The following is a 13,247-nucleotide window of genomic DNA, read 5'->3' as shown; positions in this document are numbered from 1 at the left end:
AAAATATAATCTGCTTATAATTTTATTTTTCATGCAACTTTATACAATTTGGATATTGTTTTTTGTTTTTAATAATTGTTCACTATATTTAGTAACATTTTTCATTTTTTTGAACTTTGCCGAGTTATGAAAATATAATCTATTTAAGAAATAATATAATATATTGGGTACTCTTGTAATATAATAATAACATTTAATAACATAAAAAACAAAAATTTGTTGTAGATTTTTCTATATTTTTTTTTTTTTTAACATTGTGGTCATAACAGTAATTTTTATTTTTATATATAGTAACACTTTGTAACAAAACAAAAATTAAAATTAAAGAAATACTTTGGTTATGGTAGAATTCATTATATCTAAAAAGTTGTTTGCGGACGCTAAAACAAAACCAAAAATAAATAAATAATTTGTGATTTAATGCAATAGAATTTTCATCTAAAAACCACCACCACTTCTTTCCACACTGATTTTGCTTTGAGTTTTGTTATGGAATTCTTCTAATTCGGCCATTCTTGCAAAACGAGAGTGGGATATATGACCAGATTTAAGTGCCGACATCATCTAATAAAAAACACAACTTATATAAAATATATTAATATATCATCACACAAACTACTAAAGTTATTTAAATCAAACATTACAAAAAACTCAAAAACAAAATCAAAATCAAAATCAAAAAAAAAAAATAAAATATATTTTTAGTTTAATTTTAGCTTTTAGGTTAGCAGTTCTTAAACTTACACGGACCCCTGATGGAAGACTTTTATAATTCATGGACCCCCTTATCAATTTTCTTTCTAATACCTTTTTTTATTTTTTTTTTACAAAAGACCATGTTATCATAATCATTATTTTAATACTTATTTTATATTAAAAATCATATAAGTATGTACATAAAAACATACACATTTATAATTACTTTTATTACACATCATTTTTCATAAAAATGTAATATTTTATTTTTAAATAGAGCCGTCACGGACCCGGAGATGAATTTTGCTGACCACAGTTTAAGAACCGCTGTTTTAAGGAATGTTTGAAGCGATTAATATTTAATGTATAATGGATACCTGTAAGTATTCATCCAGCTCAACTTGGCCATTCATATTGGTGTCTATTTCTTTCAAAATTTCATGAAGCTCATCTCCAGTTACATTTTCACCAGCATTCTGTTTTAAAATATAAGACCGTATAATTTGACATCAGATAAAATAATTGATAAAAAATGAATACCTTCATACTCCTACGAATGTCGTTGATGGAAACATATCCTTTGTGATCATGATCAAGAATCTGGAATCTCTTTACATACATTTTGACCTCTTCCTGGGATAGAGTAATTGGAATTTTGTCTCGAGATGCTCTGTTCACGCTCATACCCATTTCAGTGGCCAAGAAATGGTTGGCCATTTTCAATTGTTTCTAAATATTGTTACATAATACATTAATTATTAATAACTTATTAAGTTGTAAAACTATCAAATATCTAACCTCCTTTTCTTCATCATTCCAATTTAATTCTTCGGCCATAATGTTTACAATAGTTGGGAGTGCTTCTTGAGCAGCTTGTACATTCAGGAATGCCAATCGTAAACGTCTAGCAATCATATCAACAGCCGTAACAGCGTATTCTCTTACTCCATAACGAATCTTTTAAAGAAAAAAATCGATTTTACTAATTATATACAGAAAATGGTTAGGTATATAATCGTAATGTTTTATTACCTCAGCATCAATGTATGGAAACTCAGGGTGAATTTTATTACCAATTACTGGCCAACGTTTTCCAGTGAGGTTAGCTAATTTAGCTACAGCAAATGCTCTGTCACCATATGACGTGGCTAAATGTTGAGCGACTTCACATTCCAAACCAAAATCTTGCACTAATCTTATGTACATTGTTGGTGTCCATCCATGTGCACCTTCCAATTGGAGACCATCTGTTTGACATTCAGGTTTTGTTGGTTTCAACTCCGGGACAGCTGTAAAAACAATCGTATATTACACAAATATACAATATTTGATAGGTAAAAAAAAAATGTTATAAACCTTGTATTGCAGCATCAATAGTTTCTTGAGCCATAGCTCTATAAGTAGTCCACTTTCCTCCAGCAATTGTTATTAAATTAGATTTGCTAACATGGACAATATGATTACGTGCCAATGACTGAGTGTCACCTTTGTTTGGATCCGACACTAATGGACGAATACCACCCCACGCACTTAAAACATCACCTCGGCGTACTAAAATCAATTTTTAAATATTAATATATAAAAAATAGTTAGGTTATACATTAAAGTATACATTTCAAAAGCTCAATTTAATGGCATACCTTCGACATCTGAGTTAAGATAATTTTTTATTTCGTTCAATATGAACGAAATTTCATCTTCAGTAGGTGTGGGATTATAAGTTACAGCACATGGGCTGTCTGTGGTACCTGATAATGTATGTTTTTGCCATGGTAAAAAGAATATAACACGGCCATCAGATGTTTCAGGATCCAAAAGTCCCATTTGCTCAGGGCTATTAAAATGAGAAATATGTTTAAATCAAAAATATACTATGTTAGGATTTTTTTAAATTACCTGTAATAACCAGGTAACACAATGTGTACACCTTTACTAGGAGTACATATTTCCTTGACATTGCTATCATCCATTTTCCGTACAGAATCAGTAAAAGGCCCGGCAGCATTTATGACACACTTTGCTTTAACATCCCATTCTTTTCCAGTGAGTTCATCTCGGAGGTGTGCACCACAAATTTTTCCTTTATCGTCTTTAATAATATGAACTGCTTTTACATGATTTGCTACTGTGGCACCATAACGAGTTGCTGTCAGTGCTAAAGCAAGGCACATTCTAGCGTCGTCTTGTTGGCCTAAAATATAATAAACCCATGAAACAACTAAACAAACTAAACAATTGCATTGTCATTACCGTCATGGTATACAATAGCTCCAACCAATTTATCTTTTTTAAGCATGGGAAATATTTCTAATGCTTCAGTTTTGGTTAAATAATAAGAACTTTTAACTGTTTTTGAACCTGCTACAAGATCATATGCTTTAATACCGACCCAGTAGTAAGGAACTTTCCACCACCTATACAATCATAATAAATAGTGAAAACATATGAATTAGATAAAAAAAAACTAGAACATACTCATAAACTGGTAACATGATTGGTATTGCATGGGTTAAATGAGGAGCCGTCTTAAGCATTGTTGCTCGCTCATGCAATGCTTCTTTGACCATTTTGTATTGTTCCAAATCTAAATTAAGTATTGCTTTTTGCAAATAACGTACACCACCGTGGATGAGTTTTGTGCTGCGACTTGATGTACCTGACGCAAAATCGTCTAACTCGACCAATGCAGTTTTTAAACCTGAAAATCATTATTTAAAGGTTTTAACAGCTTAAATAAAATAAACAATTATGTTCTACATTTAAATTTGATATTTAAAATGCGTTCAAAAGTTTTACATTAAATATCTTACCTCGTGTGACTGAGTCTATAGCACAGCCAGCACCGGTAGCACCACCTCCAATAATTAGGACATCGAATTCTTCCGAATTTAAAGATTGAATTTGAGTACTTCTTGGAGGTAATGTCCGTAGTCTTCCAGTTTTTTTCCCGGCTTCCGCTTGTACCGTTTGTAATTGCTTCAGTGAAAAATAAATAAATTTTAATAGATGTATCACAATTCACAAGTAATGATGAAATGTATTTAATTAAAATATTTTTTTATTTTTTTAGGAACAAAACATCATATACAAACGAATAGATACCTACTCTCTGTAGTGTAGACCTAATATTTTACATACAAAAAGTAAATATCTATAAGTACCTACTAACTTAGATAAAAACTTCAATAACAATAAAACAAAAATAATAGGTACATACTGTTGGATTTTCTCCAGTCAATAACCATGTGGTGAAATATGCCCCAGCGCCAACTGAAGCACCACCAACAATTATATTATAAAGTTTTGACGCCATTATGTAACCTGAAACAAAAATGTAATTTAACTAGTTAGTTAAATAATATAGGCAGAAAATGCGGACGGGGCCCTGGCTTAATTATGGTAAATTGGGGCCCCTTTTTTTGTTACCTATTAACATTATTATTATTCGTTTTTCGTTTTTTTTTTCAAATTAGGAAATTTATTTTTGTTTACAATTTTGAGAAGTTCTCAATAATTATTAAAATAATGACATTATTATAATCATTCTACGAATTTAATAGCTGTCTATTATGTACAAATATGTATTATTGATTATAAATAGTGTAAAATTGTTGTGACTATTTAATAATATTATATTATATTTATATGGGTATATGCGTATGACTTGGTATTCACAGAATCACTGATTGTAACTGAATTATTATATATTTGGATACAATTTGACACAATTTTAATCACTGTTTTTCTTTATATAGTATGATGTCACAGGTGGTATAGCCAGTATAGGAGCTAATTTGAAATTTCTATATTAAAAATATAGTAAAACCAGTTAATAGATCGAATGATTGATTTTTAGTTAGGTACATATCGAGGTACATATTTAGTTATTTGTGTTTATATGGCTATATGGATGTATGATAATTGATAAATATGTAAGATGGTAATTGTCTTGAAAAAAAAATTTTCTATGTACAAATAAATTCGAGAATAAATTGGATTGTGAGCCAAGCAGTGGCGTGGCAAACGGTAATTTCAGAGACATTTGTCTCTGAGATTTTTCTTAAATAGAGGGGTGGGTGGTAGCCAGTGTGTCCCCTAGTTAATGTAATACGATATTCTTCATAGGTAGTCAATAACGATCTGAAATATAATTAGTTATATTATATTAATACATTATTATGCATTAATACTTGGGATAATTGTAATTTGCCTCTGGAAAATTCTTAGTTCACCACGCCACTGGAGCCAAGTGACCTTTTTTTTCTGGGCTAGTCAAAACATTTTCTATTTGCCTGTTGGGGGCCCTTTCTTCAAAATCGCGGACTGGGTCTTTTCGAGCCAGTCCGACACTGAATATAATTGTTCTAAACTATTATCTACTTGAAGTAAAAATTAAAACACTGAAAACACCCAAGATTTGACTAATTTCAGTATAATTGTATAAATATACTACCTATTTTGGACATGTTTTAGGCAAGTAATTTTCAATGCATGATTGAAATATATAAACACATGATTAAATAATTTTAGAGTTAATGGTTTAAATTGAAATATTTAAATTAAATAAACAAACGCTGTTATTTAAAATTCTGAAGCAGATTTACTAATTGGAATTAGGCCAGATACTTTTTTAGCAGACCTTTAGTTTAACTGCCAAAAGTCACATCATGTTATGTATAATATACTAATACTTATATATCTATACTTAACAAATTTTAAATATAAAACTTCTTACATAAATAATAGGAGCCAGGAGGAATCTAATACATTTTTTTAAGTCAATGTGACATTGAATGATATTGAACTTGTTTTCAAATTTCAAACACTCTCAAAACCACAGAAGAAACAAAAACGATTACGTTTTTATATTTGTTATATGTAGATTTACATAAATAGTTTACATTCTCAAGACCCAATAAAATAAATTGTGACCTCTGATTGAATGTAAATATCTATCTACACTATCATCCATCACTCATCAGTACCTATTTAGTCAGGTGACATCATTAGGTAATATATTTAATTAAAGAATTAGTTTGATTTGTATTTGTACTCGATGACCTACGACCTAATAAGTTGATGTCTGTTTGTTTATTATTATTAAACTGTGAATCTGTTCTTATTTTTTCAAATAACAAACGTTTGAAATTGTTTTAGGACATTTAATAATAATCTGAAAGATTATAATTTTAATACAGCAATAAGCAATCGATATTGAGCCATTAAAATAAAATGTGATTATTATTTAACAATTATGTTAAGAAGATAATATTATATTATGTTAATAATGGGTACGCACACGGGTATACATAAATTAAAGAAATGTTCACAAGTTTAAATAAATTAAAAAATCAATATTCATATTTAGTTGTAATTATCAGAGTAATTATTATGCTCATTAATATAATACTACTCGGTATTAAATTAGCCAACACATAATACTGTAATTAATGCAATTTGTCAATAACCAACAGAAATAGAATAAATTAATATTGATATAACAAAAGTATACAGCTCGTTATTTGTTTTAAGTGTGTCGATTACAAATTTCTAATAGCTACAAAACAATGTCGTACGCCTACCGCTGTACGCATTAAAATATGTAAATTAGGTATTAAAATGTGCACAAGAAATATAATTGTTGGGTTTTTGATGGCACATTTAGCACATGATAATATTATGTACCTGACTAATCAAGAAAAACAAGAACGATGTTTATTCAAATCGAGTGTGGATTAGTTAGTACTTCACTATTAGCTGACAAACTAAAAGCCAGAATTAATTTTTTTTTTATCTCAAAGTATTGCAGGCTGTTAAATACCTATAATAGCTACCCATATTGTTATTTTACTTTTACTTTTACCAAGACCATCGTGTATTATATTCGTACACGAGTTTGTGCGACATTGACTGCATTGTGATCACTTATTTCCGGGCAATTAATCCTCGAATTAATCTTACCGATTTCACTGATTATAATATTATTGATCTTATTTTCGCTGTGGGAATTTGAAATTTAGAATCGTATTTATAATACCTACATATTATAATCGTGTTAAAATTTCACCTATATTGCGCTCGTAATTAGCCAAGGCCTGAAATAATAAACAATTTTCGAAGTCAATGGAAATGTTTTTTTTTTTTTTTTGTCATTTTAAGAACACAGTAGGTAATTTAGCTTTGAGAATATGCCTTAGAATATATTATTATTTACTAATACTTATCTAACAACCTAAAACAAAAAAATGTGTCAATCTCATGTCACAAGCATTGTTTGTGTTTAAAACATTTGTACTGGGTACCTGTCTACGGTTCGAATAAATTAACACTGATTTAACACTTATGCATACTAAAAAGTTACTATGCGAGTAAAGACTCGGAGAAATAGGTACACACAAGTGCCAAAGTCCTTTCAAAAGTTAGATTACCGTCTAAAGCTATCCGACTCATTTCGTATTCATATTTATTTTTTTATTACAGAGAGCGTTTGTGATTGCAGCGGATAACCTTTGGGTAACAAAATATTTAAAGAGATACAAATAGCTAAATTTTACATTTCGTTTAATGTTTAGTCTGTGGCTAAATCGATAAATATAAATACTTAATCGACGTGGGCAGGTTAGTTTTGTGAAATAATAATAAATCCAATAACACGTGCAGTGTCCGTCCCTACGGATTGAAATCATCGAAAAACGTCAACTAACAAGGTATATAACTAGGTACGTGTAAACGATTTTTTTGTCAGACAATTTGGGCTATTATTGGGTAGCGATTTGGTAGATTTTTTTTTTTAACTGGCCTACGCCGCTCGGTTTAATAATTTTCAAAAAATTTCAAATTTTTTTTTTTGAATTGTAGGCAGTACTCAGTAACCTTTTGTCCCCGAATGTTCTAGGCAGAGGTAGCTGGTAGTCGTACTCGACCACTCGGGTAATTAAATCGAAACAGGTATTTCGAGCGGCGTCGACGAAAACAACAGGTAGGCAGATGCCTAATTTAATGGCTGATCGTACGAGATCGCCGAGCCAAGGTCGTTTTTTGGCACAGCAATTCGGACGAAAATTTTATGATAAAATCGTTAAACAGTTGTAATAGGTATATACCTCGTGCGGTTGTCAGCAAAGATAAAAACGCGAAATTCGCTCTCACACTCGTCGGTCACGGAATTAAAATTTTAAAGTTTTACTAATCAAACGATGATAATATTATTGTTCGAAGAAAAAAATATTAATAATATTATTATTACGATAACGATATTATGCTCGTTGCGATGGACGAAAACCGTACACAGTTGTCGCAATAATTAATTACGGTACGTCCGGATAATATCATGATAGTACTCTACCTATTAATTAATTTAGACACGAACCGGAAAATTTCGCCGAAACTGTGCGGTGGCGGCGGCGGCGGCGGCGGTGACACGGCTGCGACGACCTGCGTAACGCGACGAACACGTCCGGAACACGACTGGTGGCTCGCTGAGCACGGCGCGCCGACGAGTAACCTGCGCGAGTAACACGATCGCTCGTATCACTGACCACCGCGATCGGCGATAACACAACAATATTATTATTATTACGGTAATGGTTTATCTTTCGTTATCGGCAAATCGAACGATGCCGGCGGTTTTGGAGGGGAAACGACGTCGCGCGCGCGCGCCGGACGAGAGTGCGTGCGGCGGCCGGCGGCGGGCCGTGTTATCAGCGCTGGGCGGAGTGTGCGGGCGCCGCCGACCGGACAGGACGGACGGCCGCGGCAAATACGATTTTCGGGTACCGAAAAATGTTGCACAATATTATTACTGTCGCTGTCGCGTCGTCGGGCGCCGCACGGCGAAACGAACGATGACGACAATATTATTCGGCGATGGGTATTACTGCCATCATCGTTGCGCGCTCTCGTCCGATATCGATCGTCGCGAGGTCAACGCTGTCGGCAGTCGCGGCGGCGTGGGCGGCAGACGGGTGGGAGGGGCCCGGGCGGCAGAAATCGCGATCAAAAGCAAATGATAATTACTATCATTTCGTTTTAAAACATTGTAATGCCCTGACAATTTATTATAGTGGTGTTATAATAATGATATTATATAATTATTGTGACCGTCGGCGGCGGGTACTCACCCCGTTTGTGAGCCGGTGTCGGTCATGCAGTCCGGCGGCGGCGGCGGCGACGGTGACGGTGATCGGTGGTCGGCGCTCGACTGGCGGCGGTGGCCGAGTTTTTAAAAATAAACGACCGGCGGGCGCGACGATTGTCCACGGTCGGCGGCGGAGCGCGAAAAAAAAAATATAATAATATAATGTTATCGAAACGGTTCTTTACTCTGTTTCCCATCCGCGCACGATCGCGACCGACGTCCTCTGCTGCGGCGGCGGCTTTGGCGGCTCGACGTGACATTGGGGGGCCCCGACGAAAAAAAATTACATCAGACTCGGCGGCGCAAGCGCGCGAATACCTGTGCACGCCGCGCCCGCACCGTCCCGCGTCGGTGCGGTACGCCGGCGGAGCGCGGCGCGCGATTATCGTTATTGTCGTGCGCGGAATTTAACTTTCGCGTGATATGATATTATTATTATTATTATTACGTACCCGTTTGCACGCCCGGCCGACTGCCAGCGGTGTCTCGGTCTCTTGTGACCGGTATACGGTTTAGACGATATTTTGACGCGTGTGTACCGTAAACGGCGGTTGAACGAAATAATTTAAAAATACCGGTATACGGTACACATACCGGTATACCGAAAATACCTACGGCTCTACTCGTTCTTTTCGGTTTGTACCGTATTTTATATATTGTTTTGATTTAAAATAAAAAAAAGGTGGACTAGTGGGGGTGTGCCGCTCTGCAGCCAGGGCCGTATTGGGGGGGGGGGTAATGGGGGAGCGAACAAAAATACGACGCCCCTAATTCAGTATACGCCTTTTTTTAGGAGTAAAATATAACAACAAAAAAAATCTATATTATCTACTCATTAGTCATCTACTCTCGCTACGCTTAGGTATTGTCTTTTGTCGATATATTTAAACACATGGACCCGATACAATTTGTATACAAATTATTAAAAACAACAAATCAATAAATTATTACATACACATCATTATTAATTTCAAATTCATGTCTCATACTCTCGTGATATACGGTATATTCTATACCTATAGCTATGAATTTTTGTGATGATAAACGACCAAGCAAATAGGTATAAACTATGTTCAACATTTAAAATATTATATAACAAAAACATTATCCCGAAAATTGACCACGTTCAAAACTTTTGTTATTTCTTGTATAAATAAATACTGTAGATACAAATAAATAGGAATACCTACAAATTACAATAGATATAATCCTAATCGAAACTAGACACTTTTATTAGGGCAAGCCAAATGAAAAATATAAAAAAAAAATACAATTAACAACTTTATATATAGGTAGTAATTTTGTTAATGTATATATATCATATTATAATGAATATTTCTTTACAATAATAAATAAAAAATTACAATAATCGATACATTTTTAATAATAAACGATTGTGATGGTTTTTTTGTATCAAAAATCACTGACGAAAATAATATTGAACAAAATTAATTCCGAGTTTAGTCATACACGGTCTGTGACTTTAAAATTACTTATAAATTCAACAAACAATATATAAATGGCCGGTCTTTTAGACTAACGGTGGTTAATAATAATCAAACTGTTTGGGGAGGTACTAATGTATATAATAATAATTATTAATATGGTACTATATTTTAAATAATAATTAAAATATAATATGACTTATCCTCTATCTATAAAAAAAAAAATATTCTAATTAATAATTACTTTTCCGTGGTTTTCTAATGTTAAACTTAAGAATCATGTGAACGATCGCTGTCACCGGTCAATGATAAAAATATGAATTTATAAATTATAATAAAAGAAATAATATGAAAATATTAAAGTACCTACGTATAATCGACAATAGTTTTCTACGGGTATATCATATCGTAACAAACTTTACCGACTAGCGACTTGTTACGTAAAATTAACTATTACTTGCTATGATACAAAAATAAACGTAAAACGTCTAAATTAAACAATAACTGATCAAACCGAATATTCGAGTAGGTACATAGACTATACGACTCCATATTCCATAATCAATGTTAAAAATAAATTGTATTATTATGTCCATTGTGTAGTGTGTACAATTCAATTTAAGAAATATTAACAATGTACGTTTACACGTATAAATATATTATTTATAATGCCTAAATAATTATAAAAATATATAATAATATACACGACAGTGGCGCCGAAAACGTACTTCAATTAGTTCAATTTGTGAGTGGGTGAGTATTGGGTATTAAATGAATTGGATAATAATTGTATTAAACACAGATAATATGTCATTAAATTATTTATACATAATTAGTTGAGTCAGTTTCACAGTCGTTTGAAGTGGTGGGTGGTTCAATCAAAATATTTGAACTGCCAGTTTTAATTTCATTCGGCGCTACTGTAATATTATACAAATTTTTAGTCAGTATGGCCTGACTGGCCTCACCCGTAGTTTCGCCTATGATCATAATCGAATAACAAGCTACAGAGTCTCAGTAGTCACTAGTCGGTACCAGTGGCGTGGCGAACTTCCTTAACTTGTGAGGCACAATAATTTATACAAGTAATAAGTTATAAATACTTATTTGAGTAATTATGTATTTACGTAAATGGTAACTGAGAAAGATTGGCTTAGTCTTAGTACGTACTTAATAAGTTATTATAATATTATGTGAAACGCCTCTAGTCTCCAGGACACCCACCACCCTTTAAGCCGAGGCACGTGCCTCAAATAAAGTCCTTCGTCACGCCACTGGTCAGTACTGCAATATAATGGTGCATGGCAATACGCGTATGCTGCCCGCTCGGTATCACATGCCAATAATATGTCGTTGCCACTTCGTGAAATCGAACTTTTCGTGAAAAGATGACGGTTTCGTAAAATGGAAACGGATATTTTACGCTTCGTGAAATTCGAAAATATTTCACAAAATGGTCGCTTTATCGTGAAGTGGTCACACTCCAGTTTGACATCGTGTAATTTTTTTTCACAATCTGGTCGTTCAGTTCGTGTACCGAAATACAACATTTATCGCATGCGTCTATAGTTTGATTAAATCTATTAGCCACGTGGGCCGACGACAAATCCAATAAATACAATCTGTATTCTATATATGACTATTATAGATACCTGCCTATAATTGCCAGACTGTCTGAAATGTGTAGATGATATTTTATCGCTTTGATAAAAGCCATAATAATAATGTCATATCAGCATTTTGATAATATCACCAACGTTAAAGCAGTGTATAGTTGCTGTGTGTTTTATTCGATCTGCACTTTCTATTCTAAAAGTTTTTATTCTACATGCCTCTACGTAATGGATGAGCTTAATAAAAAAAAACTGAGTTTTACCAAAAAATGGATAAATATTAATATATTATATGGATAAGCCTGCTAAAAAACATAATACTATTATACAGCTGAACAATTGAGTCGATAAATATTTTTATTTAAATTACATTCACGTTACCCGACTAAATTTTTATCACTGCTTTACTTTTTGATTCAAAAAGTCGTGAGTTACTTTTTTTTTAAAAATAATTACAAAATCAGTCCATAACGACTAATAACTAATGAGACAATAATTAGTAGTAGGTACAATAGGTACATTGTTAATGCCTTAATGTTATACATGGACAAAATTTATAAGTATTAATTCCTGGGATCTTAAATAATATTGTTTTATTATTTATTATTTAAAACTTTCGGAATCGTAAATAAATTTGATTGATTTTCTAAATTTCCTAGTCCCTTGTTTTTGTCATAATATTATAGATTCATAAGTCATAGGTAACTTATTTTAAGAACGTGGAAAACAATCCTTATAAATTATAATAACTAATAGGTTCGTTACGTTTCGTTACAATCGCGTTAATTTATTATTGCCCTTGTTCTAATAACAAGTGTTTAGTGTAAGTACCTATCATATTATGTTAATCCTTACACAAGAACTGTGATTATTTAATTTGTGTTCTAATAAATAAAAAAATTATTATAATATGAACAATATATTAATATGATATAAATAGTTATAAATATACTATGTATAGGTAATGATATAGGTTAAATTTAGAGTGACCATTTCTTGAAAAAGAGACCATTTTGTGAAATATTTTCGAATTTCATAAAGTGGAAAATATCCGTTTCCGTGAAAAGATCGATTTCACGAAGTGGCTACGACAAATATAATATATAGTGAATAGTGATAATATTAAAAATAGGTAGTTCGATTAGTACGTAGGTAGGTTAGTACTAGACATTACGAAAACAAAGTCCATAAACAGCTTTCTCTCTCAATAAGTACCTAATAGTTTTAATATTAGATTCCATTACGATTTTAGATATTCCGAATATTATTGACATCGTAAATTCGTAAAAGTAATAATTAATATTTATTATACTAAATATTTTATTTTATTATATTACAAACAACATTATCGACTTT

General features: G+C 32.5%; 1 protein-coding gene across 2 annotated transcripts; it reads right to left on the bottom strand.

The window, feature by feature from the left end:
* Positions 1-215: 215 nt before the first annotated feature.
* LOC100160153 (glycerol-3-phosphate dehydrogenase, mitochondrial) lies at positions 216-8,231 on the bottom strand. 2 transcript variants are annotated; one of them, XM_008184127.3, is made up of 13 exons: positions 7,800-8,231; positions 3,914-4,017; positions 3,507-3,672; positions 3,172-3,394; positions 2,947-3,110; positions 2,593-2,887; positions 2,337-2,530; positions 2,053-2,247; positions 1,729-1,985; positions 1,495-1,653; positions 1,237-1,425; positions 1,074-1,172; positions 216-580 (listed from the first exon to the last, which is right to left on the bottom strand). In XM_008184127.3, the coding sequence occupies exons 2-13, from the start codon at positions 4,007-4,009 to the stop codon at positions 548-550; spliced, it is 2,070 nt and encodes a 689-aa protein (XP_008182349.1). In that variant the 5' UTR covers positions 4,010-4,017; positions 7,800-8,231; the 3' UTR covers positions 216-547. The 2 variants fall into 2 exon arrangements, with proteins under 2 accessions (XP_008182349.1, XP_003244035.1); XM_003243987.4 differs by having other exon boundaries at positions 216-564; positions 7,800-8,228.
* Positions 8,232-13,247: the final 5,016 nt, after the last annotated feature.

The sequence above is a fragment of the Acyrthosiphon pisum genome, chromosome X, assembly GCF_005508785.2.
Source record: "Acyrthosiphon pisum isolate AL4f chromosome X, pea_aphid_22Mar2018_4r6ur, whole genome shotgun sequence".
NCBI lineage: Eukaryota > Metazoa > Arthropoda > Insecta > Hemiptera > Aphididae > Acyrthosiphon > Acyrthosiphon pisum.
The sequence above is the reverse complement of the archived record's forward strand: the minus strand, read 5'-3'. Positions and strand labels throughout refer to the sequence as shown.